This window comes from Panthera onca, chromosome A3 (genome assembly GCF_046562875.1).
Source record: "Panthera onca isolate mPanOnc1 chromosome A3, mPanOnc1 haplotype 2, whole genome shotgun sequence".
NCBI classification, from domain to species: Eukaryota; Metazoa; Chordata; class Mammalia; order Carnivora; family Felidae; genus Panthera; species Panthera onca.
Genome location: NC_138341.1, coordinates 835,735 through 863,165, shown reverse-complemented (window position 1 = coordinate 863,165; position 27,431 = coordinate 835,735). Strand labels below are relative to the sequence as shown.

Here is a 27,431-nt window from a genome sequence, read left to right as displayed (position 1 = left end):
AGAAAAATAAACCAGGACCTTGTTGAGTGTTTAGGGTTCCACGGACACTCCTGTGATACGCTGAGCGTCCTGAAGGCAGAAAAGTCATGAAAGCTCACCGGCAGGTGGAGAGTGCAAGTATTAGGTCCTGGGGGGGGGGGGGTGCCAGGAAGTTGCTGGCTATGACAAGGCCTCTGCTGGTTGGACCCCCAGGTCCACACACACACAGAGCTCAACGAATATGGGAAGAGGTTCTCTGGCACTTGCCTGTGTCTGGAGGGATCCAAATGCAGCTGGATCCTTTCCTTACGTGCAGATGTCGTTTGAGGTCATGAAAATACAGACCACGAGGTGAGAAAAATAAAGTTTGTGTGAACCAGTAAAATTGTTCCTGACGCTCAAACCTGCTCACGGTCCTTCCTAGGACACCTGCCTCGGCATCCAGCTCCCTGGTCCCCACCAAGCACCGCTGGCTCCTGTCACTTCTCAGCTGTGCCCCCACCCCCCTCTCCGCCGTCTCCACCACGTGCAGGTGTCTTTGCTTCTCCTCTGGTGTTAGCGGGTCACTTTTCCTGCCAGCTCAGAGCCTGCCGGGCCTGTGAGAGCAGTCTGGGCACGAGACCCGAACCCCAGTCACAGACCAACGCGGTGCGTCCTCTGAGACACCGGTGATGATGTATTTGTCATTTCATTTCCTTGCCTTCAGGATGACGGACATTTCCTCCTCCTCCTCCTCCTCCACCCAAGACTTAATAAACCTTCAAGATGAATGTTCAGCTAGCAGGGTCACTAACGGGATGCACCTACTCAACAGCGTCCTGCCAGATGCCCACGTGTGGATTGTAAATTAGGTCAGGATCCACGGCATGGATTGAGATACTTTCCAAGAGGATGTGTTTCCACTTTGACTACAATACTTCGTCACCGGGCAAGTTTTCTGCTGTTACTGTTGAAATGGGATAGAAAAATGTACAAAAATGGAACAAAGGGAAAACAGGCCACATTTAGAAGATACCGGTTACTGCTCTCCAGGGACAGGCAAAGACAAAGTACAACCATCCTCTTGGGGTTCCACAGGCCCTGGGCTGAAGCGTGTCTCACCAGCTCCACGGAATCTGTGCCGGGGGGCTCAGCCTGGGGATCCCAGGGCCTCGGCTCACCGAGCCCCACAAATAGCCCGGCCTTCGACCTGGGCTGAGGCCTGTTCCCTGACCTTCACGGTGAGAACGAAGTCAGACCTGTGCCAGGTAGGGAGCGAGTTGAAAGGGGTCGTGTGTGTGCGGCCCTCAGCATGGTCTCCAGCACCGATGACTTTGCACACGAGATGAGCAGATGATTCCCACTGTTAATTAGGATGATTACTGACCATTAGGAATTACTGATAATTCCTAATTAGAATGCAACACTGATATTTTAAGGTTAGCTGCACATCTCAAATGAAAATAAAATAATGTCTGACCCAGTACCCTGACAGCCTGGCGTGAGGAGCAGGCCCCGCCTTTGACGAGTCCTGTTTCCAAACCAAAGCAATAATTGTCGTTCCACCCCCACCCCCCACTGGTCCACAGGGGTGTGAGCAGCCTGACCCGTGTGGCCACGTGAGGGCGGGGACGACTCCTGTGGCCACTGGGCAGGTGCACAGAAATGCAAAGGGAAAGACAAGTGGGCACATGGCCACTGCTCATTTCAGAAAAAAAAAAGACTTTTGCTGTTTTTTAATTTTTAAAAAGTTGTGCCTCTTTTCAAAGAATTGTATATTTATACAAATATAAAAATAAACTTTAGCATCAAATCTTGGGAAAATATTAATCGTTCATTATTATCCAGTAAAGGTACATTTTTTAAATCTCTCGTTTTAATGAAAACAAACAAAAAATCCTCAGTTTCTTCACTCTGGTGCAGAAGAATACCTTCTAGTTTTGAGTGAGCTTAGGCTCTTTGGCTCCGGTGAGGAAACGGAGAACCCTTAAATGTGGAGGCCGGCACGCCCCCTCGGAGGAGACACCGCAGAGGGCTGTAACTTGGTCTTCAGGTGGAAACGTTACTCCTGCTGCCGCGAATGTTGACATTGATGGGAAGTGTGACGTAAAGCACGGGAACAGACGTCTGCAGAGACCATTGTTGCCTTGTGCTCTGGGAACACCATTCTCCGGAGTATTATTTAAAATTCACCTTAAACAGTCTGCTGCTGTTAGTTTTCCACAGAGGCCCTTGCAACGTAAACGGGAATTCTAGATATAATACCTATGATACACATACTATGTACAGAGATCTTCTAGAAGGGAGATGCATTTCAAACACCTAAATATTATGTGTTTAATATATGATTATAAATATTCGATGTATATTACAAACCAAAACGGTTCTTCTTCCAAAACACCGACCGACAAGAGGCGGGTGGGCTGCGGGGAACTGACGTAGCCGCTCAGGTCCACACCCGCGGGGCCATGGGGCTGTCAGCACTGCACACCTGCTTTCCTGCAGCTGCAGGAAACATCTACCTGTTTTCCCAGAACTGTTTCCTGGAACTTTACAGCCCGGTGGTTTATGTGCTTCCTGTCCTCACAACCATGAGAAATGAGGCTGTGACCTGGACTTTGAGTACAGTCTGTCTCCCTAAAAGAAGATTCAAGGGTTCATTGAGTTGCTTTCGATGACAAAAATGGAAAGCGGACCTTCTGAGAAGTGGTAAACAGTACAAAAACCAAGGAAACTATGATAAAGGCTATATTTCACAGGTTAGGAAAGTCGTTTAAATTAGCATTTAAGTGATGCATTATGTAATTACACAGTTTATGAAAAGGTAGTATTGAAATTAATTTCCTTTCCCGCATACTTCTCATTTCTCACGTCACACCCTTACTCAGCCCTCTTTGACAAAAAGGGAAGACAAAACCCTTCCCTGTCTGAGGACAGTAAAGCAGGGGATTCTCAGGATTTTCTCACATTTTATGAAAATACAATCTAGAGGATAGTGATGTGGGCGGCAGAGGGCGCGGGGCAGAGCCCACCGTGGCCTGACTCAGAGACAGGCCCGCGAGGTGCGTCATCTCCCGGGACGCGGACGTGCGTGAACGCAGCTCCACCCAGCAGCGCCCTGGCCTCTCAGATCTAAGAAGCGGGATGCGTCTCTGGAAACTAGTGACACATTTAATTGGTATCACAACTAGAGGCTCATTATAAAATCACACAGAGTTGTCATATTTGCAGGAAAGAGTCATTTCTTAAGAAAATAATTTAATGCTCAGCGCTCAGCAGAAGCACTTTTCCTCGCGAAGCTCTGGCTGTCCATGAATGCGGGGTCCACTGAGGCCACCTTTGCTGCTAGGAAGGCGTGAACACAGTGCAAGACGGCTGTCAGGTCCGGGAATTCGAGTTCCTGGAAGAAGAATAAGAAGATAAAATGAAACGCTGTGAGTCTTAGAAAAGCACATTACAAAAACATGTAACAGATTCTATGCTTTTTGAGCTCCCAGAAAATCACTCAAGTACAAACACACATGGAATAAGGATGGACTGAGGTCAAAGCAGACACCTGCGGTCTCACAGGACACAAACAGGAAGACACTACTTGTTTTGCAGGGACCCCTGACAGATCAGGCTGACGGCTTCGTTTTCTTGCATCTCATACAGGTGATGCCCCTTCTGGCTGCTGCCCGGACCCCGTCTGCATCAGGCTGTGGGCTCCTGACCGGGTGGAGTGACTTCTTCACTCAGGCCCCACTGATGCCTGGCCCGGTTGGTGCTTAGGCGAAGTTGTGACGGGGTCTCAGCATATCAGGGCTCCTGGTGTTCAGAATTCAGTAGGACTGACCACTGTGCGTTAGCCGTGGTATGTGTGTGCGTGCCTGTGCATGCATATGTTATGTGTGCACACGTGTATATGCCTGTGCGTGTGCAACCATTCGTGGAAGGAACCGCCAGCAGCGGGTGAGCAGAGCGCGTGGGGCTCCCGGGCACAGGCAGGACCGTGGCTCACCCTCAGGCTGTCACCAGCCCAATAGGAGAAAGAGGAAATGATGCCCAAGGGGCAGGTTTCCTACAGAGACAGAGGTGCCCCATCAGGTAAGAAAATAAAAGTAAAAACACTCAAACTCCTGGGTCCCTCCGTCCCCATGCAGAAGATCCCAGATGCACCTGAAACAAAAAGGAGTCACAGACGGCCTTCCCTGTTCCTGAAAGCCCCACCCAGGTGCCCACGACCCTCCAGTGCGCTCGTCAGCCACGGACCCGCACGAGTGAGCTGCCACGGGGTCATCAGTGTCCTAACATTGCTGATGGTGACCTGTGTCCTCTCTGGCTGCCCTCCCCACCCCCATTCTACCCGTGGAGAGAAAGCTTTAAATGCATTATTCTGACTTTTTTCTCTCCTACTTTGGCACAATAAAGTTCCAAAATAATTGAAAACATCAAAATCCTTTTTAAGACGCTTGCTACCCGATTGACAGCTTAACTAAGTCTTGTCTACACCCCCTGTGCTCTACACTGTGGACACGGCCTCAGAAGGAGCCATGTCACTGTCCAGGATGACAGGCTGGCTCGTCTATTCCACAGACCCACTCCTTTCCGCACCTCTGAAGACAGGATCTCTGAGATGCACGGAGGGCATCTGCAGGAAGGTGAACCCCGCCCAGAGGGGCACCTGCCCACAGATGGGCCGATGAGGTCCCTGTGCTCGGAGCCACTGATTCCAGGTACAGGAACCACAAGGGCCCCTTTCCTCCGTTCCACTTTGGATCAAGTTCCTTTGCAGGAAATGAATCTTCACCCTGACAGCCGCATGACTGATTACTGCTCACTTTCACCTTTTCTGAGTAATGACCAGCAAGGTGTCTTAGTGGTCGAGGTGCACCCTCCTGCGACAGCGTCCTAACACGTGTTCCTGAGAAATCACCTCACTCCGCAGCCCTCGCGGCACCACAGGATCTAGAAGCTGCCTGGACCTCATGGCAGACCTCACCCCAAGCCAGCCCGCCAGTGGTGCCCACACCTTGGGACTCAGTCGTGGTGGTCTTCCTGGAGGAGAGGAACTAACGAGTCTCTCGCTAGAAGGAACACGAGGTTCTTGCAAATCTCACACAAACCTAATACAATTTCTGCATTTACAAGTCATAATTACTGAGCTTCCTGAAGGGACATTTCAAAAGAAGAGCTGCCACATCCACGCGACATGCCTCAAGGTCTTGGTTTAACATCTGCAAATTGGAAACTGCTTTTCAGGTTCCCAGAAGACTTGTCTGGAAGTGCACAGCGCCGAAACAAGGAGCCGGGCACCTCCAGCACAAAGGCCCGCCGAGGGCGACATCGATACTTTCTGGCCCCACGTGTCGAAGGCACACACAGAATCTCCGCTCACACCAGTAAATTCCACACAAAACCACAGTCGACGGGGTCGAAATCCAGGATCCAATTTAAAGCCTCCACTCTATTTTTTCCAGATACTGAGTAAGCAGGCGCCCTGTGAACCTGCAGCCAGAGGCCCAGCTACCTCCGGCTGGTGTCCTATCCACGTGCCACCAGCAAGGCTGTCCGGTGACGCTCATCGACCTGAGCAGTCGTGTGTGGAGTTCTGACCTCACGCCCGCCAGGCAGTGAAGGCCCAGCATGGACAGCCGCCACGGAGAGCCACCCACAGACAGCCGCCACAGAGAGCCACCACGGAGAGCCCCCGACGGAGGAACCCCTCCACCCCCAGCTGCCGGGGAGAACCCTCCACAGAGAACCCCCCACCCCCCCCACGGACAGCTCCCCACGGAGAGCCGCCCACGGACAGCCGCCACAGAGAGCCACCACGGAGAGCCCCCGACGGAGGAACCCCTCCCCCCCCCAGCCGCCAGGGAGAACCCTCCACAGAGAACCCCCTCCCCACGGACAGCTCCCCACGGAGAGCCGCCCACACTGGGGGAGAAGTGGAAGCGTGACGGTATGCACAGAGCAGCGCCTCCCCAAGCTATGTGACGGTGACAGGTGCTCAGGAGGCGCGGGTCACTGGGGGGGTGGCCGTGCCCCCGAGTCCACCAGGTCGTGTCTCTCGGAGTGCCATGCCGTGTGCTTTGTCTCTCAGATCTGCTTGACTTGAGGACGGGGCATCGTGGAGGCCCACTCAGCTGAGCAGATGAAGGAAATGGGGTCTGTCCCCAACGGAGCATGTGCAGCCTTAAAAGGAAGGAACTTCTCCCACCTGCTTCAACAGGGATTAAGGACATGAGGTTGAGAGGAACGAGCCGGTCACAGAGAACACACCCTGTGTGATTCCCCTACACGAGGCGCCTGAAGTCACTGACACGGAGGGAGGACTGAGTGCTCGGTGAGGGCGCAGAAGGAAGGCCCTCCCCGGCGGCTGCAGCGCCCGTGACACTGTCCCGGCTGTGCGGACCCTCAAGCCTGTCCTGCAGGCGCGTTCTGTCCTCCTGCACCGTCAGCCACTCCCGCTCACGTCCTGCAGCACCGTCAGGTGCAAATCGTGTGCATCTTACGGACAAGATTGGTGAGGTCCCGAGAGCCAGGCCGCACGCGCCTGGGGATGGACTCGCCTGCACTCGGCCCGTCCGCCGGCCCCCAGCACCTCGCCCACGCCTCTTTCTTCGGTGGCATGTTTGTCCCAATGACCTAGATCTTTAGAAACCGTTGTTAAATATTTCACGGTGGCTGAAATAATGATTTGTTGGACTATGACTCACAGCTTATATAATCATCAACTTTTGAGTGTTTTAATACCTAGAACTTCTCCTTTGAAGTAAAACTTCTTAGGGAGCCATGTGTGAATTCCAGGTGTGAATCATGAGGTCGCCCGGAGCTGAGACAACTCTTCTTCCTCAGTCCTTGCTCCGGGCCTGCGGCATCGATCGCAAGAGTGACGCATCCAATCAGTGTACAGATGTCAGAATCACCTGTGTGTCCCCAGTAAACCTCCTCCAGTAGAAATCACATCGCTATCCGTATTTCCATCTCGGTGCACAAATCAGTGGCATTTGTCAGAAAGTGTCTGAGGTGACGGACGTCCCTTCCAAAGCCCAGCGGCCAGCGTCAGGTGCCCTCTTTCCCTAATAGCCATCGGAGACCCTGTGCGAGGGGACAGTTGAACGTCCACCACCATCTAAGAGGACAGTTTCCACTCGGCCACAGCGATCCACATGCAGGTGGCACTTCCACGGGAGCCTCAGCCTGTCCCTTCCCCACGAAGGCAACACAGAGGCTACGGGGCTAGTGAGCAAAGCCACACGGGAACAGATGCTGGCAGAACACAAGGACGAACATCTGGGATAACAGACGCGCCTTGTAATCGTCCTGAGACGCACACAGGCGGGACTGGAGACGAGACGGAGTTGTGAGGAACAGCCCGGCCCCAGAGCTTGGCAGGTGCGGAACGCACACGGAGTGTGATGGGGAGACATTGCACCACACCCTTGAGACAGAGATCACCACCTGTGGGAAGGACGGGGTGGGGCACGAGCCCTGCTCCCAGGGGAGGGGCGACAGGGTGACGGGCCCGCCCGGCAGACAGGGACAGACACCACAGAGTCCTAGGTGAGGGGTCACCCGGCAGAGCGTGGGAAAACCAAGATCCCAAACATCCGAGGGGGGCAGGTTAGGTCTGGAAAGAGGGAGTCTCACGGAGGCCGTGATTCCCTGGGATGGCAGAGGCCGGGGAGGGGACAGTCCAGCCCGTGCACCGTCGGGTCACGCGGAGACCTGTTCGAAGTGGCCCCCTGACGCACGCCCCCACCTTCCAACCCTGCCGGGAATCTACCCGGGCCGACTGCTCCCGTTCTCTGTTGGGTCCCCCACCTTCCTCGAGGAAAGCGCTCCCCGTGACCTTTGCCGCGTCCTCTGTGACTCCCCTCCTGACACTGCCGCCTCACGCCGGGAAGCCTGATTCTCTGGCTCATAGTTGAAGCCACTTTTTCCTCTTCGGCAAACAGCAGAATGATAACTTCCTAAGTTTTATTTATGTGAAAGCTCGGCACTGTTACCTTGCCAGGACGTTGAGAACGTCTGAGTCTCCCAACAGCTCTGAGTGTGTCTGTCCCCCAGGGACACGTACTGGAAGGCCGAGCATCTGCTCCGGGAAGGCTGTTTGCACGAGTGTGGTCTCGAGCCTGCAGCAAGTCCGCAGGGGCTCACACGTGCCAAGGGGGGCTTCCAGGCTGTGAAGGGCACCTCCTTTTCTCTGCTGTTAGAAATGTTTTATTTGGAAATTCCCGTGTTCTGACAAGGACACATACTCTCTTAGGCATAACCAAAGTGAATTTCCCACAGAGCTGGTAAAGGTTTTCCCTGTGAAATTAATATAGAAAACTAAAGTAGAAATAAGTGTATTAGATGGGGCGCCCGGGCGGCTCAGCGGGTTAAGCGTCTGACTTCAGGTCATGATCTCACAGTTTGTGAGTTCGAGCCCCACGTCAGGCTCTGTGCTGACAGCTGGGAGCCTGGAGCCTGCTTTGATTCTGTGTGTGTCTCTCTCTCTGCCCCTCCCCTGCTCCCACTCTGTCTCTCGCTCGCTCAAAAATAAACATTTAAAAAATTAAAAAAAATAAATAAATACAGAAACCAAGTTCAGGTGAGGCCTCATCCTGGGCAGCCAGTGAGTCTGACCTTTGTCCCTTAATGGACTGGGGACAATTACAGAGGGGGACATGGGCCCAGGCTATGGGCTTGTGTCACTTGCCCACAGCACTTGGTGGGCTGGCCGGGCTCTTGGGTCCTATTCTGTCATTCACAGGCTCAGGCCGGTTCTTTCTTTAACTCAGGATGTGCAGGCCCTGTGTTTAGACCAGTGACCAGACACACGGGCAACCTGTGCTCACCGCTCCACACGGCCCGGTGTCCACACAGTGACGAACACGGAGGAGGCACCGTGGACGGAGGAGAGGGTCTCTGAGGCGGGGCTGCCCGGGTCCTGGCCTTCATTCCACATCCAGCCGTCTGTGATCCTCAGCAAGTGCCCTGCCGGCGACCCCAGCACTGGCACCCGGGCCTCGGTGGGGATGCCCCTGTGCAGGTGCGCAGGTGAATAGCGGCGCACGGCACCTGCTGCTATTGTTGTCACATGAAGGTTCGCCGGGGAAGACCCAACGAGACAGCTCGGTGCACAGACGCTACGTGAAGTCTGTTTCTGTTCAACTACAACGAGCACCCATCCACCCATTAAATTCTTTTTTCACTTTTTGAGAGAGATCATGAGTAGGTGTGAGAGGAAGAGGGAGACGGAGAGAGAGAGAGAATCCCAAGCAGGCTCCACACTCAGCACAGAGCCCCACATGGGGCTCGAACCCACAAAGTGTGGGATCATGACCTGAGCTGAAATCAACAGACGCTCAACCGACTGAGCCCCCAGGGGCCCTGGCGCCTTTTAAAGAAAGCCTGTGCTCCTTCTGGGTGGGCACCGTCCGTAGCCCAGCCCCGCGAGGGCGGCCAGGGCACCAACGTCCACGTGAACAGGCAGTGAGGGCCGGACAGCGTCCTCTGAAGGCTCAGAAGGGGGACGTGTCAGCCCAGGCCTGGGCCAGGCTGAATGACACCTGCACTGTTTGTGTTTCAGGCAGAACCGACGGGTGCAGCTCGTCCTTAAAAACCACATTTGTCCCACCTAAGTTACATTCCTGCTACCTGAGCTGGTGGCCTTCAGCACACTGGCTTCTGTGTCCGCGTCCTCACGCCCAGGCCCGGGTGGCCGCGCCGACCTTTGTCCTCAAGCCCCATCCCCGGCCCCCTGCTCCTGCACATGCTCCCTCTCATTCCTTCCTTTCCTGTTTCCAGAAGGGCCCGCCATCTGCTGGCACAGCTCTGTGCGTGGGGACAGCAGCTATAAAACCCCTTTTTGCACCTTTACAGTTTCTGGTGGAGGTGATGCAGCCTCAGAAGTGACTGAGCCTCCTATCACGACAGAAGCTCATCGACGCCTCGGCACAGACCCCTGGAGCAGGAAGGGGTGAACCCGATCCAGCTGGGCGCTGTGTGGCCTTCAGCAGACCCCTGTCTGTGCAGAATTTCCTGACTTGCCCCACCTGCATGCCGGGTCTGTCCTCCCCATCCACCCCCTGCCCTGCACATGGCAGGCCCTGAGACAAGGGACCGATGGAGAAGGTCCCCACGCAAGGCACGGCATCTGCCCTCTGCAGCAACTTCCCGTCTTCCCAAGGAGCGGGCGGGCCGTCACCGGGAGACAGCACTGTCCTCTGTTGAGCGGGGATGGGGACAGGAGGCTCCTGTTCTTGCAGGCGGTGGTGTGCTGATGTCCACCTTCCTGCGGGCCACAGTGCCTTGGCTCTCAGGGCCGCTTGGCGTGGGGTCCCCGCCACCGTCGTTGGCAGCAGCCGATGGCGGGGTGTTGCGGGAGCTGGGCTCCGGGGGCGCTGGCCTCTGCTCAGTGCCTGCACCACCTGTCATGGCTCAACCCTCTGGGTGTCACCAGAGTGCTCCTGTGCAGGACCCACTGGTGGGGAAGCAGGACCTGTGAGAAGCCCATCCTCCAGCCCCAGAAACTCAGGGCAGCTCTGGCAGATCAAATTCCTGTCCCCCGGGGACTGGCTCCTTTCGTGTGAGATGAACATGGAAAGTCTGAGTTTGAAGGCAAGTTTATCTCTTTCACTTTATTTTTTACACCAAGGTCTTGCAAAGGAAGTGTCTGGAAATCCCAAAGGCAGCTGTGGGTTCCCATAAGGTGATGGGGCAGCCCCGTCAGCGGCTCACGGCACTGGTAACGCCACGGCTGTTAGAAATCCACTCAGACTCCGGGAGAGAGGAGCCACCAGGGGTCACTGAGCCCCTTCTAAGAAAGCCCGTGGGCTCCCGTGGTGTCACCACTGTGGGTTGATGCAGCTCGCTGAGCAGGTGGGGTGCAGCTCTGTATTCGTGGCCTCCTCTTGTTCCCACCAGTTTAAAAATCAGAAACCAAAAATAACCTACTCCTCGCAATCTGCAGATTCTCTTACCTCTGGGACGTGAGTAGCCTGTGCTCGAGCGGAAGGCAGGCTGCCCGGAGGCCTCGAGCTGCCGTCAGGACAGCACACAACCAGCTGTGAAACCCCAGCACACGCTTGCAGGCTGAGTCAGGAACTGGAGGTGCCCAGGGAACCGCCACGCAGGAGCCTGCCCACGGGAGCTGCCCCACGGGAGCCGCCCCACGGGAGCCGCCCTACGGGAGCCACTCCACAGGAGCCGTCCCACGGAGCCACTCCACGGGAGCCGCCCCACGAGAGCCTTCCCACGGGAGCCGCCCCACGAGAACCTCCCCACGGGAGCTGCCGCTCCGGAGCCACCATGAAGTGTGGACTTGGAAGCTTAACGCTCGGTTGCTGGGCAACAAGAAAACGGACACACTGGATTCATCAAAATTGAAACCTTCTGGCATCAAAGGACATTTTCACGGGAGTACAAGGTGAAGACAGCCTACAGACGGCAGAGAACACCCGTGAGTCGTGTTTCTGATGTGGGGTTAACACCCAGCATGTGTGGAGACAGAACTCGCTCAGCCCAACCAGAGAGAGACACACGGCCCTCCTAAAAGATGGGAAAGGACTTGAACCGACATCTCCCCAGAGAAGGTGCACGAGTGGCCAACAACCTCAGAAACGATGCTGGACTCCACTAGGCATCAGGGACATTCACATAAAAACTGGAGGAGACCCCGCCTCCCACCCACGAGGGGGCTGTGATTTCACAAAACAGAAAATAACAGATGGGCGAGGGTAGGGAGGAACCAGAGCTCTCGTGCGCTGGTGGGAAGTCAGCCCGGCGGCCCCCGGGACACGCCCAGAACCGCTGAGCACACGCTTGTGCACCAGCGCTCGCAGCAGCTGGAAGGCGGAACCAGCCATGTGTCTGTGGACAGGGGCTGAACACAACCTGGTGTGTCCACACAACAGGACAGTGCTCATCTGTCCCACCTGGATGGACCCTGCACATGTGGCACTAAGGGAAGGAGGCCAGACACGAAGCCACTTCTGCGTGGTGCTCGGGACACATCCACGCAGACAGAAGGTAGACTCGGGGTGGGGGGTGAGGGACGGGGACCCTCCCCTTCCGTGTTTACTGGAAACAGGGCTTCCGTGGGGCATCACGGGAAGTGCTGGGGACAGGGCGAAGGGGACGGCGTGCACACGTTTCATTCTATCGTGTAAAAGCTGAGTGACGTGAGCTTCGCATTAAGCACCCCGGGCCTCAGTTTCCCCATGTCTACAGCCATGATGCCATTCTCCCTCCACAGAGAAAGTGGCAGAGAGAACACCCACTCTCTCAAGTCTCCTTGCAAAGATCATGTACAAGGAGCGCCTAGCTGGCTCAGTCGGGGGGGAGCATGTGACTTTGATCTTGTGGTTGTGAGTTCAAGTCCCACGTTGGGTATAGAGATTACTTTGAAAAAAAGGACGTGCACATCAGCAAAGCTTCCAGAAACAGCTAACTGCAGGGAGCATTCGTTAACGGACAGCCAGACGCTGGTGTGGGTGACGACCCACAGATGGAACCAGGCTTCCCAATGCCAGGAACCCAGGTCCGGTGTTGTTATGGCCATCGGAATGGCGCCGACAGTTATGTAACCTCTCTAAAGAAAGGGCCATCACCATGGCGCAGCCATAATCAAGAAGAGGGAGTCTAATGGGACAGAAAGTTCTTAGGAAACAGTAACTCTGTGACGCTGGCACCCTCCGCCATGGGCTTGGGAGCACGAGCCGTGCAGCACTGTGTGTTACATAATTGTCCGTCCCTAGTCCAGAATATCTCATTCACCCCAGGTCCTGACATTAACGGAGATCTGTGCTCCAGCAAGAGGCCCGTGGACATGGCTGATGCTGGACCCAGGTCTTCGGAATGGAGTTGACAGGGAGGCTACCGCTTCCCTGGAGGAGGAGCTGACGACCACGGGGTCAGACTGAGGCCAGAGGACGAGAAGCCGGGGTGGCTTCATGGGGGTCAGGCTGGGACCGGTCTTAAGTCTGGAGACAGCGGGACCATGGCTGGCATACCCTACTCGCCCCATGTGGGGGGAGTGAGCGTTTCTCGGATCGTGGAGGTGCCCTGGTGGCTGTGGGCCAGCTGGCTGCGCTCCACAGGCAGGTTCGCCATAGCCTTTCTTCTGGAAATGGGAGTGTGATGACGTCCCAGCTGGAAGGACGGCAGGTGAGCTGGAGAGTCCCGTGCTCCTCACTGAGCTGCCGCAGCCACAAGCTGGGGCGCCAGGAGCCTTCCAGGAGCTGGCGTCCAACACTGTGCCGGGGGTCCTGCGATGACCCCAGACCTACCGACCTCACGGAGCCCCCCCCACAGCTGGGCTCGCCGGGGCGGAGTGCCAGCGGCACAAGACTGCCGTCTCTGCCCTGGTGACGTCCTCTCCACAGCGCTGGGCCTGAGGGATGGGGCACGGCTGCCTGCACCGCTCAGAGATTCGGTTCAACTGCGTCTTCCGTCAGTGTGAACACTGGCTCTGGACACGTGACCCCCAACGGGCTCAAAACCAAGACAAGGACGTCACCTGGGCCCCTGAAGGCTACTTCATTTTTTTCTTTTCTTTTTTTTTTTTTTTGCTCTTTGAAATTTAAAGAAAAAATTTATTGAAGATCTGAAAAACAATTCCTAAAAGATTGCCTTTTCCAGAAAACTGTAGCTACACAACGCATTACGTCTATCATGTCAACACGTGCATTAGACACAAATACAAAACCATGAAACAGGCCACCAGTCTTCAGCAGTCGGAGCAAAGGGACGATGCCTAAGGAACAGCATGGACGGCCTGCAGGATGGGCTCTTTAAGCACCATAAAAACGGAGCACAGACGGATGAGCGTGTTCAGGTGTATACACTGAATTGAACCTTTGGCACTAGGAGTCAGAGCAGTTTGTCATACGGCATTAACACGTATTATAAAATTGCATGGTGTCAAAGGGATAGAACCAGCAGCATTCAAAAGCAGCTTTGTTGTCTAGGCAATGAAACACTACAGTATGTCTCTCATTGTCCATCACTGAATACATTGGTAGTGACTTTGAAATGAAAAAAAAAGGAAAAAAGGGGCCATAACCCCTTTTATTTTCTCTGTTTAGGATCAAACAGAAAGCAAACACCAATTCTCTTGTACACTAACGTTTGCAAAGTACATCATTTGTATAAGAGGAGGACCGAACAAAAATGTGTTTACAGAAATCCAAACAGAGTGTCAGCGCCTCGCCTCACACAGCCTTCCGATGGTACTCGGGGCAGGGGGTGGGGGGCGACTTCATAATCGCTAGCACTAAACAAGGGTGCAGAATTCTTTGCCAGGTACTTTAGGAAATCATGGAGAGAATTCAGCAACAATGCGGGACTCTTGTCATCCAGAGGCGTAGAGGCCAACATGGCTGCAGTTCGTACAAACCACCTCGGTGGATGCGGTGCCCTGTGCACCTGGGACGTGGGCACATCCGGGTGGCCCGCGAGCATCTCTGCGTACTGCGGCCTCAAATTTGCAGAGCAGCTGAGTCCCCAGCATCACATGGAGGTACTCCTTTATCCCGGCCACCACCTCGTTCACAGCGGACTCATTATCTGTGTCTCCTCGAGGTTTCTTGTAATTTGCATAATCCTCTGGAATGGAATCCACGTTCTTCTTGGCATGAAGATAAAAGCTGTTTCTGCCAGGGAATTAAGTCCCAACCGTCCACAAGCCGTGGTTTCAGTTCTTCGGGAATCTTTACTTCCACTTCAACTCTGTTCATGGATGTTTCCTCATTCTCAACCGAGAATTCGGAATGAGGAAACCATTCTCTACCTACCATTCTCTACCGAGTGGTAGGATCCACTCGGGCCCTTTTCTTGCGAGGAGGCTGAGGTGTCTCCATTTCCAGGTGTTTTCTGTTTGCTCTTTTTGGTTTTCACTTCAACGCTTTTCTGCCGCAGGCCGGCCGTCTTCTTCCCCGGGGCAGTGCCTCTCGTCTCCCCTCTGCACACCACTCCTGTTCTCGCTGTTTCTGCCGCCTGGAGTCCACGTGTTTGAGTGCTCCGCTTTCTGGAACCCATTCGTCCCAGTTTTTATTCCAACCATTGTAACGTATAAAGCATGTCGCTAGTCTGTCCTTTATGGCAACCTTCATGCACTTTGCCTCACGGAGAAGAGGCCCGTGAAAGCACAGCACTCGCTCGCCCTCCTGGAATTTGGGCTCCTGTTTCGGCGCCACTTATAAGCGGTTCGCCCCCGCCTCCCCCTTCTCCCACCGCCTACTCCCTACCCCACCCAGCTCCGTGTCAGACGCACCATCAGGCACCACCAGCTCCCCATCCCGGGCCCGACCTGCCAGTGCCCGCTGACCTCACACGCAGCCGAAGGCAACTTCATTTCTGGGATGAGCCACTCAGCAGGCCGAGGGGGCAGCAAAGGGGTTGGGGGGGGGGGAGAGATTGGGAGAGAGAGGGGGAGTAGGGAAAGGAGGGAGACAGGGACTTAGGGGGAGAGAGGGTGCAGGGGAGACAGGGAGGGACAAAGGAAGAGAGGGGGAGGTTGGGAGAGCGCGGGGGCGTGGGGGGAAGAGACAGAGAGGAGGTGAGCCTGCTGTCGCTCGAGCGTCCCCGTCCCTGAGAACAGGTTATGGAAGACAAGAGCACAGACGTTCTGGAAGGGGCTGCGGGCACATGTACCTCGGCTTGGCTCAGGCGCCTCCCGCTCACACCGTCACGTGGAACGCCCCGTGGCCCGTCCACGTGCCTCCCTCCCTCCGTTGTCCGCTCTCCGCTCCACCGGGTCGGCTGTATGGATGACAAATGCCGTGGCACCAACGCTCTTGGCCACGGAGCTCAGCAGCCATGCTTCAGTTTCAGAAACACGACCTCCTTTACTCGCTCTCAGATGCCTCAAGTACACCTGGGTCCACGTCCACCCTCGTCTTTCCTTCTGGGGCATGTTTGGCCCACACCCTGAGGCCGGGGAGGAGGCGTCACCACAGGGCTCCTCCCGAGGACGCACCTACCGTCCGTGGAGCTGTGCCCTGCCTTCCGCGGCCAGAGGCCCGGGTCCGTGTGTGTGGACAGGTGGCTCGGGCTCCTGAGTCTTTTACTTTAGGGATAATTTGAGCACCTTCCTCGTTGGAAACTGGTAACAGTTTCCGTGAGTGTCTCTGGAGGTTCCATCAATACCGATTTGCTCCTTCTTCGTTAACTTACTAATTTAGAACACGATTAAATGCTGGTTAAAAAGTTCACGTCCAGCTGCTTCTGGCGGCTCAGCCGAGAAGCAGATGTGGAATCACAGAGATGCGCCAGGCGCACTGACGGCCACCAGGGCGAGCTCGGGACGAAGGAACCAGGGCGGGGGGGCACTGTGTGCCCTGTGGCACACTCCTGACTTGGGCCTAACCCGCAGCCCATTCGCGGAACGCGGCCTCGGAGCCGACAGGAGACGAGTTCCTTCACCTCGGCTTTTCCGGGAGAAGGAGGCAGGAAGAGGACAGGCAAACCTTGTCAGAAAGCGGTGGGACGCCAGTTTTGGAGCCGCGGGAGCATCATGGAGTCCGGCACCTGCACGCAGGGGTGCAGAGTGCTCGCTGTGCCCGCAACCCTGCGCCCCTCCGGTTCTCATGGCGTGCTGGCTGAGGCACCGCCCCAGCCAAAGGGCCCAGAGACATTTTCAATGACTAATAAGGGAAAATTCATTCCTCAGTTATCACTCCCTTAACCAGAAAATTCGGTTAAGACGAACATAATTTTCTGGGAGGCAATTACCCGTTCCTGACTTGTAAGAAAAGGCACACAGTGTTCACACCCAGTATTTGCAAAAGCAAAAATAAATAAATTCTCCATTCAGAGGTTAGTCCCCAGGGCTCTTTGTTTAAACAGAGCCTCGACCCTAAGAACTCTCCTGAGATCCAGATTCCCCGTCCGGTCTTTCCAACCTTTTCTGTGTGTCACGGCCTGTAATACACATGGAGTGTCGGCTCAAAGGGGGTTTGTCGACAACCGCTGTGCCCCCGTCCTGCTACGGGAGGCCCTCTGCTCCGCTCCGCTCTCAGTCGTCACCTACACACACCGCACACGGCCCTGCCAGGGCCCCAAGCAACGTGCCCCTGGGCTCCCTATGTCACCTGCCCTCGTCTCTGCCCTGCTGCCCTGGAGGGAGGCTCGGGGAGGCCGTCAGCAGCTTCGGGGTCTGCGAAGGGGCAGGTCAGGTGGAGATGTGCTCAGTTGGGTTTGCTGGGACTTTTCTACGTGTCTCCCTCTCATCTCTGAGTGCAGGTGGGTTTTCGGATTTCCAACTGTATTGTTATCATGAAGGCAGCCCTGCAAACCATCCAAGCTCCCAGCCTTTCAGAGCGTGTGTCTGCCCCTGTGACCCACCACCTCCTAGGTCTCTCTGTGTCCAGCCTGTACACATGCCGCCAAGATACTGAGATGAACGCTTGCCCCAAAGTCATGTGCCACATCTCACACTGTCTGGTTCAGATTTCCCAGCTCCTCCCATCATTAACACAGACGACCAAAAGTTCACCAAACGTTAACACATGAGAACAGATGCGTTTTGATCTGTTGAGAGCTGGCACCCGCCAAAAGCATACTCTGACATCACGTATGCGGTTGGGTGTTACGAAGGCACCAGCCCACGTCAGCAGGTACCCCAGCAGACGCTGCTAGAACACCCACCGTGTGAAATCCCGCTGCAGGCTGGCTTCCCAAGGCATCGCCCACACTCCCACGGAACACGCTGGGTTAGGAGGTTTGCGGGATTTAAGCAGGAAATGTTGCTCGTTCCTCCCCTGCCCCTCAAGGGCCAATATATCCATCATCCAGAAGGAGTGGTAACGTGACCCATGGTCAACATATCAGTGCAGATAAAATGCCAAACACAAACGTAAAATTATCTCAAGTCCCCCCGCTCTCGGGATCCCTTCTCTGCTGGTGGCTAGAGTCCCCCGGATTCCGCACCCCTCCATCACAGCCACCTCCTGTGTCTGTCCTAGATCGGCTGTCCCCTCCACTGCCCTGTCACACACCTCATGACCCACGCGCCTAGACAGCATTTACATTCAGGCTGTGATTTTATCACTCCCTGAAGATAAAAATGTCAACAGATTCTGACAATTTCAGTTGTACTTAAAAAGTAGACACAGAACATTATTTCATTAAACTCAATAAAAAGATGTTAGAAACTGACTTTTGGATTTAGCTGTGTCCCGTGTGGTGCGTCCTAATTTCATCAGAAAACAAGGCAAACTGTTGGATCTGTTTCCAAACAACATGTGCTCGTGGGTCCCATATTTTTGTTTTTTTCTTCCTTTTTCTATAGCGCATCAGACTGACACTTTGGTTTGTCTCTAGTTCCATTAAAACTGGGTGACAACACGTGTACATTAAACACGGAAAAACCCATCCTCTGTGGACAGTAAGCTGACCGCTCAGTGTGATGAGTCTGGAGGTTGTGTCCGAGGACCTGTTAATTGAGTGCAGTCTGGTCATCATCTGAATTGTGCGTAATGCTGTTTATAAAGCTCTTCCTTCCAATTTGGCTGCTCCTATTTGTTTGTTTGTTTATTGTTATTTGAGAGAGAGAGAGCATGAGCAGGGGAGAGGGGAGGAGGGAGAGAATGTTAAGCATCTCTCATGCTCAATGCAGAGCCTGAGTCGGGGCTCGATCCCACGACCCTGGGATCATGACCTGAGCAGAAATCAAGAGTCAGGTGCCCAACCGTCTAAGCCACCCAGGCGCCCCTCATGTATTTTTAAATATTGATTCCCTACTGACATTTATAAGGAACTTATAATTTTCAGTAGGATGAATTCACATGGTTCAGGGATCACAACCCCAAGACAGAAGTGTCTCTGAGAGACAGACCACGGGCTGTAGTGATGTCCTGGCCATCTGGGCTTGGAGGCAGTGGCACATGGGACTGACGTGTTCATCCTCTGACCTCTGAGGTTTCACGTGGCACGTGGCCGGGTGGCAGTACAAACAAGGTTCCCTACCTTCACCTCTATTTGTTTGGTGTCTGGATGCTGGAACAGCAGCTTTACGCGAGCGTTTCCGTCATCCGAAGATCCCTTAAGCTGAGAAAATTTAAATCTCCAGAGCACATTCTGAAAAGGAATGAAATTAATCGGTTATTTAGAAACGGGAGCTCATTTATTTAATTCATATTTAGTCATACGTTAAATACTCTATGTATACAGATGCAGACATTTGCTTAATTTTCTTATCGGCCCTGAGCATGTGATAACTTGCCAGAATCCACCTTCCCACCCTTCATTCTGTGCGCACGGACCGCCTCTGTCCGTGCACTGGGCTCCAGGCGTCCACGGCCACACTCCCCACCTGCCCCCCCAACTTTCTCCTTCCTGCACTCCGGCGGCCAGCATCATATGGTCAACGCTCCTTTCTCTGCCTATAAGACTTAAAAATCCACTCAGAGGCCACTTGTTGCTACAGAGCATGAGACACGGTCCGGAGCACAGATGGTGAAAACCTTCGATCCCGTGGACATGTTCCCACCTGGGGCTACGTGCAAATCACTCCCCATTCGTTTCTCTGGAACCAACAAGAAGAAGGTGGATGGTTACCTGTTACTACTGTTTGCTAAGGTTCTCCAGACATGAGATGTGCTTTGTAAGTTCTTGTTGTTTAATAGAAGAAAAAGTCTGCAGCTAATAAAGACCCTGCACCTGGCTCCTCTGACCGATGGACAGACAGATGGACGGCAAGCTCAAGGGCTCCTACCGGGGGGGGGGGGTCGTCCCCCAAGATGACACACCCACACGCGGCCAGAGAGGGGTACGTGGGGCCTCGACGGGGCAGAGGGAGGACTCGAAACTGCTCTTCAGGTGAGAGCTGCGAAGTCTCGGCTCTGATCTCCTGGAACCCAGGATTTCGTGGAGCATGAGGCCAGAAAGACGAGTTCACAGCGGGGCCGACGGCTCCTCCTTGCTGCAGGCCAGCTGCTAAGTGGCTCATCGTGAGGACACGAGCACGGAGGTCACACAGACCTGGCTGAAGGCCGAGCAGCGGCACCTGTACCACGGAGCCTGTCCACAGAGCCTGTCCACGGAGATCTGTGCACGGAGCCTGTCCACGGAGATCTGTGCACAGAGCCTGTCCACGGAGATCTGTCCACAGAGCTCTGTGCACAGAGCCTGTCCGCGAAGATCTGTGCACAGAGCCTGTCCACAGAGATCTGTCCACAGAGCCTGTCCACGAAGATCTGTGCACAGAGCCTGTCCACGGAGATCTGTCCACAGAGCCTGTCCACGAAGATCTGTGCACAGAGCCTGTCCATGGAGATCTGTGCACGGCCTCACTGTGGCCTTGACGTTGGATGGGGCACACGGAATCCTTTTTGCATTAGGTGTTCCTGCAAATGGAGACTGCTGCTGTTCTAAGCACCAGGACCCCTGTTGTCAAAGCTCCACCCAGCCTCCCGTGCTCCTGCAAGGAGGGCGACAGTGAGGTTCCAGCTGGCAGCCCCCCACTTAGATCACAGCTCCCGCTCTGCACCCCTGACTGTTGTCAGCCATCCTGGGCATCGCGGGCGTTTACAGCATCTGTGATCTCTGCCCACCAGAGGCTGGCGGAAACTCCCCTTCAAGTCATAACAATACGAGACGCCCCCAGACATTTCCAGACGTCCTTGAGGACAAGCCCACCCCCATGGAAGCTGCGAGGGGCTCCTGAACGGGCTGCAGGGATTAATTCGTAGATGAGAGTATTCAAAGGTTTTAGAGCACAGGTCTGGAAACACACCCTTGAGAACGTTCTGGAGATGAGGTGTCCCTGGCTCAGGGCCGACCCACTGCAGGCCACAGGCCAGGCACAGACAGTGCTGGTCTGGCCGATGCTCTCCCAGCCCTGCGTTCTGAATGAGTAGCTTGGACTTTAAAATATTGTAAATGTTGTGTCAGGAAATAATTGGCTAAGGTGACGACTCAGGCCTGTCAGAGGTGCTGGTGGAAACAGCTGCTCAGGACGTGGGTTTACATCCAGGATGAGGGAGACCAGCCACAGCTGCGCATCTGGGGAACCAGCACCTGATGAGCCCACCAGTAACAGGGGCCATACTCGCACCAGAATGTTCCGGTTTTACTCCAGGCGGTAGTTAATGTTCCCTCAGTGCGGGGGGGGAGGGGTCTTTCCCTGGAGCAGGACCCAGGAAACCCAGCCCGCGATGGTGCGGGTGCTGTTGCGGGCACCGTGTAGCCAGGGCTCCTGTGAGGGCACAACCCTGACGCCTGTGCCTCTGACCGTAACAGCGCGTCGCCCCGGCCCCCGGCAGCGCCTGCTGACCCCTTACCTTCGTCTTGCTGTCAGAGCAGGTGAATCCCAGCGCGAAATCCACTGTGAAACACAGCATTTCTCCTTGCCAGCTGCACGTGTATGTTTTGGACTAGAAAAGAGCATTAGTTTCAACAGAACAGTCTTTAGCAATGGAGTTTAACATCAGTCAGCTAGTCGCAAAACCCCCACGACCAGAAACGACAGTTGTAAAAGTGCCAACGATGTGCACACAGGCAGCGCTTCTGCTCCATTTCCACGTGCGCAGGACTCCGCGTCATCCCTGCCTTCCGCAGCGGGTTCTCAGGAGCGCTGTGCTCCGGGAGGCCCCGGCTGCAGCTCAAGCCACGAACCCCCACGGCCATCGGCGCAGCCCACGCCGGCACCCGCCAAGTTACTCTGCCCGGCGGGGAGGTGGCACCCACCGCCCCAGCAGGTGGCAGCAACCTGAGCCTCGGTGAGGGACAGGCCCAGCCGGACGGCAAGTGCTCCCGGACACCCTTCCCGCCAGCCCAAGCGCACCCACCAGCAGCACGAAGTGGTCACTGGCCCATTTCTGGGTGTGAACACACACGGACAACCATCACATATGCAACGCTTACGTAACACAGCACTAAGCCTGACTGAAATCACAGGCTAGTATCAGGGTAATGGTCATCAGACCTTTCTGGAAAGTTTGTAAATGTATCCAATGAGTTTAATTGTGAGGTCACTGGTGAACACAGTGCAGAGATTACCCAACCAAACGAGTAACACTTTAAGAGAAAAGCTCGATTTTAACATGAATTCAGAGGAGGCCTGAAGGTGGCGTGGTCCCACCTGACTGCCCTGACGCTCTGTCTGGCGAGGGGAGCGAAGACGCCTGAAGAGAGGCCAGTCCCCTCCAGGTCACTTGTGGAAATGTTGTGCATTTAGGCAAAATCAACATAAGCTACACAATTAGGTTGACCGTTTCAACCTAAATCTGACCAAAACCATAGCAGGTAAACTGAAATTCCAATAAGCTTCCTGCACACGACGAAAACAATCTGAAACTTAATTGTGCAGTTAAACTGGTGCTTCTGGTAACGAACCAGTAACTACCTTTTAATGACCCCATAAATCTATCTCACCTAAGTGCTACTTAACATTCGCTCGGTTTTCTCTCGGGTCCTCTGGGCTTATTTTCTTCAGGAGACATAAATCCTATCTGTCCTACTCCACATGCTGTCACAAAACTCTCACTGATGTGTTTCATTTTGAATACCGCAAGCTTGAGATTTCTTAAAAATGTATCTGGAAGATTGATTTAAGCATTTAAGGAAATTACGTTGTGCATATTTCAATGTCAACTGCTTTACAAACATCAATTAATTACACGTCACGGCACCATTCCAGGACACGAAATAGCAATCATGTCGGAAAGAAGAAAATCAATAAGAAAGTTAAATGACTTACTCAAGGTTACTTCTCAGTCTCCTACAAATTCGACAAATATTAAAAGGGCAGCAAATCTCTCTCAGGTGCGTGCACACGCACACTGGTGAGGACCGGTGAAAACGCCTCTGTAACTTCACGCTACCTGTGACGCCCAGAAAACCTACGTCACAGCTGCCCGTCCAGCGAGAAGGGACGTTCGGGACTGGCCGGGCCCGGCCACCCCGTGGAGGAAGGCACCTTTCTGGGCCTCAGTTTCCCCGGATGAAAACATCTAAGGAAGTACGTGGCACGTGGGGGACACCCTACCGGCAGAGTGAATACAAGAACACAGACGTGGTTGCGGGAAACCACAAGCCACACCCAGACACTTGGGAACAACCGAACAGCCCACACGAGACTTCCTGTGCCTCATTTATGTGAAGAGTCCTAAATCCCTCCCTGGACTCGTTTGCTCTTGCTTTGGACAAAACCCTAACGCGACCTGGACTTGTTCCGGGGCCACGGCGCACTGGAAGAGGCAGCCGGCCCGCGGGTCCTACACACAGGTCTATGCGGACCAGACGCAGCAGCAACACGGAAGCCACGAAGCTGACCGACGGCCCTAATGCGAGCGGCTCAAGCAGGTGGGCCCTGTGGGCCGGGGACGATGTGCCTCGGGACGCACCCCAGGTGAGGCAGGCGGACGCCTGAGTATCGTGCCCAGCTGCCAGAAGCTGAGGTCATTTGAATGTTCTGATGAACTGGGCGGAGAGGACATTTTGGAATTTACCCGCCAAAAAGTAATTCCGGATTTGGCTGGAACTAAAGGGACCTCTGAGTATCTAAAAAATGTGCTGGTTAATGACATTCGATAAGTGAAATCATGATTTTGATAAAATCACCTGTAAATTAAATTCGTGTCGCCAAGTGTCAGAGGGTGTTACTAATTGGAAACCAGTTCACCCCCTTCCGAACGGGTCGGCTGGAAGGGGCCCCTCGTGCGGCCAGTGCTGTCGGGCCCCACCTGCTCCCAGCTTGCCTGGGGCTGCGCCCGCTTCTCCGAGGACAGCTCCTACCCGGGCCCTCCCCACCGCGCGGCCCTGACCGCCACACAAACGCCTGCCATCGCGGAGCTGTCCACAGCCACCTTTCCTTCTTTTCCCGGAAAGGCTGGCTCACAGTGGAGCCTGGAGTGCGAGGGGCTCGCAGACGGGGAGACCCACGTCCCATCCACATGGCACAGGTGACAGTGTAAACGGGAAACCTAGAAAGCTGTTAGAGGAAGACACGGGACGGAACCGCCCTGACCTGGAACGAAACCCGGAGATCTTAGAGATGACACCAAGAACGAGCCAGGAAAGAAGAAATCTTGAATCGGACCTCATCAGAACGAGAACTCCGCTCTGCGACCCACACGAAACGTACTCTTCCCTCGTCAGGCGGGGTGCCTCCCGCGTTGCTGGGTGTGCCCGACATTCGTGGACAGCCCTGACATCCCACGTATCTAACCAGTCCCACGTCGATGCACAGGCGGGTTGTTTGAGGATTTGGACAGCAGCTGCGACCAAGGCTTCTGTGCACAACAAGGCAAGGAGCGGGATGTCTCCGTCTTAGGGTGGCTGTGCGTTTAATGCAGGGACTGGCCAGACTGGTCACGTCACTTTACATCACCGCCAGCCACGTGCCAGACTTCCCATCCCTCCACGTCCTCACCTACGTGTGGTATCCGTCCTTGGGCGTTTAAATTTCAGTCCTGCTAACAGGTGTGCAATTTGCACTCTCCTCCTAACGACTCTGAGCGTATTCTCACGTGATGGTTTCCGGTCTGCACATCTTCTCTCATGGACTGTGTACTCAAATGTTTTGCCCAAATTTTGTTGGTTTGGTTGTTTTCCTCATTACTGAGCTTCAAGATCTCTTTATAGATTATGGCTGCAAGCCCTTTGTGAGATCTACGCCTTCCAAGTATTTCCTCCCACATTTTGGCATCTTTTTCACGTTTCCTGGCACTGGTCTTTCAAATAATACCCGTTTTTTATTTTGATGAAGTCCAAATTATCATTGTTTTCCTTTTATGTGGATTGTGGTTTTGGTTTTATATCTGAGAAACATTTGCATCACTAAGGGTCAGAAAGATTTTACCTACTATTTTCTTCCAGAAGTTTTATAGTTTTGCATTTATACTTCTGTCTATGACCCATTTTTTTAAAATATGAAATTTATTGTCAAACTGGTTTCCATATAACACCCAATGCTCATCCCAACAGGTGCCCTCCTCGATGCCCACCCCACCCTCCCCTCCTTCCCACCCCCCATCAACCCTCAGTTTATTCTCAGTTTTTAAGAGTCTCTTATAGTTTGCCTCCCTCCCCAACTTTTTTTTCCCCCTTCTTCTCCCCCATTGACCCATTTTTTAAAATGTTTATTTATTTTTGACAGAGAGAGACAGAGCCTGAGTAGGGGAGGGGCAGAGAGCGACACACACACAGAATCCGAAGCAGGCTCCAGGCTCCGAGCTGTCAGCACAGAGCCTGACGTGGGGCTCGAACTCACGGACCGCGAGATCACGACCTGAGCCGAAGTCGGACGCTCAACCGAGTGAGCCACCCAGGCGCCCCTGTCTATGACCCATTTTGAGCCTATGTTCGTAGATGGTGTGGGGTATGGATTAAAGTCCATTTTTTTGCATAAATACCCAATTGTTCCAGCAGGCCTTGTCCGAGACTTCCATCCTCCCCTGAAGGGCTGTTCCGTGCCAGAGGACATGGTCTATGTCTGTGTAGGTCTACTTCTGGATTCTGGATTCTGCCTGTCTTTGTGGCAACCGCACACGGTCGCAATGGCCCCAGCTTCTCCAGCTTTGGGATCAGGCAGTGTAGGTCCCCGCGTTTTGCTGTTCCTTTTCCAGTTACCTAAGACATCTTCTGTCCCTCCATTCCCAACATGAAGTTTAGAATCATCTTGTCAGAGTCCACATACGAGGCTGCTGGGACGGCACCTGGAATCTCATCGACGGATCGGCGGCAGGGTCACTGACCTTTTAGCATCTTTGTGACTTCTGGGCCGTGCACGAGTCTAGGTCTCCACTTACGTGAGTTTCCTCTAACTTGTCTCTGAGCCACGCTTTGCAGTTTTGTTACAAGTCTTTTATGTGTTTCAGATTTGTCCACATTATTTCATATTTTTGATGCTGTTACAAGTATTTTTTGTTGTCTGCTCTTTATATCAGGAAACGAAATGGATGTTTACATATTGACCTTGGATCTTGCAACTTCTTCTTGTAGCTGAACTCCCTTCTCTTACAGATTCCACCTGAGTTTCTAGTAGGAATGTCATGAAATCTGTGGGTAAAGACAGTTTTACTCTTTCCCTTCCAACCTGGTGTCTCTTATTCATCTTTCTGGCTGTGGTCCTGGCTACTGCCTTCGGTAAATATCAATACAAGTGATGACAGGGGACAGCTTTGCCTATGCTCAGTCTTCGGGGACACAGTCTCTGGCCACTAAGCAGGAAGTTACCTGTGGGCACTTCTGTGCCTTCCTAGCAGGTTAAGGAAAGTTTCTTCCATTTCTAGTTTGCTGAGTTTGTTAGATCAGATACGAAGTTGGATTTTGTCAAATATTTTCCTGGGTCTGTTGAAATGATGATAGGATTTTTCTCTTTTAAATTGTTAGCCTGATAGATTAATTTGATTGATTTTATTAAAAAAAATTTTTTTAGGGGCGCCTGGGTGGCGCAGTCGGTTGGGCGTCCGACTTCAGCCAGGTCACGATCTCGCGGTCCGTGAGTTCGAGCCCCGCGTCGGGCTCTGGGCTGATGGCTCGGAGCCTGGAGCCTGTTTCCGATTCTGTGTCTCCCTCTCTCTCTGCCCCTCCCCCGTTCATGCTCTGTCTCTCTCTGTCCCAAAAATAAATGAAAAACGTTGAAAAAAAAAAATTAAAAAAAAAAAAATTTTTTAATGTTTATTTTATATTTTAGACAGAGACAGAGCATGAACGGGGGAGGGTCAGAGAGAGAGAGGAAGACACAGAATCCGAAGCAGCCTCTAGGCTCTGAGCCGTCAGCACAGAGCCCGACGCGGGGCTCAAACTCACAGACCACGAGATCATGACCTGAGCTGAAGTCGGACACTTAACCCACTGAGCCACCTAGGTGCCCCTAATTTGATTGATTTTAGACATAAAACCAATGGTATTTTCCTAGGATAATTTTTTAACTTGACATATTATTCCTGTTATAGAAGAAGTTACTGGATTTTATTAGGTAAAACTGTGTTTAGAATATTTATCTACACCCGTAAAGGACAATGGTCCATAGCTGTGTTTACTTTGCACAACCTTGTCCAACACTGGCCGTGGGGTGATGCTGGGCTCGTGGGAGCTTGAAAGCATTGCCTCCTACTTCCAATTTTCTGGGTTAGTTTGTGTGATTAGTTTTTCCTTTTTTTAATTTTTTTTTTTTCAACGTTTTTTATTTATTTTTGGGACAGAGAGAGACAGACAGAGCATGAACGGGGGAGGGGCAGAGAGAGAGGGAGACACAGAATCGGAAACAGGCTCCAGGCTCCGAGCCATCAGCCCAGAGCCCGACGCGGGGCTCGAACTCACGGACCGCGAGATCGTGACCTGGCTGAAGTCGGACGCTTAACCGACTGCGCCACCCAGGCGCCCCAGTTTTTCCTTTTTTTAATGTTTAGTACAACTCATCAACGACTCCATTTGGGACTGGAATTTCCTTCGTGGGAAAGGACTTAGCAAAAACTCCACTTTTAAACCACAAATGGTATCATTTGGGTAACTCGTCTCCCCTTGAGGGAGACTTGGTGGTTTGTGTCTTA

General features: G+C 53.6%; 1 protein-coding gene and 1 pseudogene across 1 annotated transcript in view; both read right to left on the bottom strand.

Annotated features, from left to right (window-relative positions):
- Nucleotides 1–2,753: 2,753 nt before the first annotated feature.
- Nucleotides 2,754–27,431, bottom strand: part of SNTG2 (syntrophin gamma 2) — a 179,580-nt gene continuing 154,902 nt past the window's right edge. The window contains exons 15-17 of the mRNA XM_078445075.2: nucleotides 21,216–21,308; nucleotides 18,901–19,011; nucleotides 2,754–3,358 (exon numbers count right to left, since the gene is read on the bottom strand). Of these exons, the coding sequence (XP_078301201.1) occupies nucleotides 3,224–3,358; nucleotides 18,901–19,011; nucleotides 21,216–21,308 (339 nt within the window). The 3' untranslated portion in view covers nucleotides 2,754–3,223. The remainder of the gene's footprint in view (nucleotides 3,359–18,900; nucleotides 19,012–21,215; nucleotides 21,309–27,431) is intronic.
- Nucleotides 14,145–15,854, bottom strand: LOC132687509 (mortality factor 4-like protein 1 pseudogene; annotated as a pseudogene).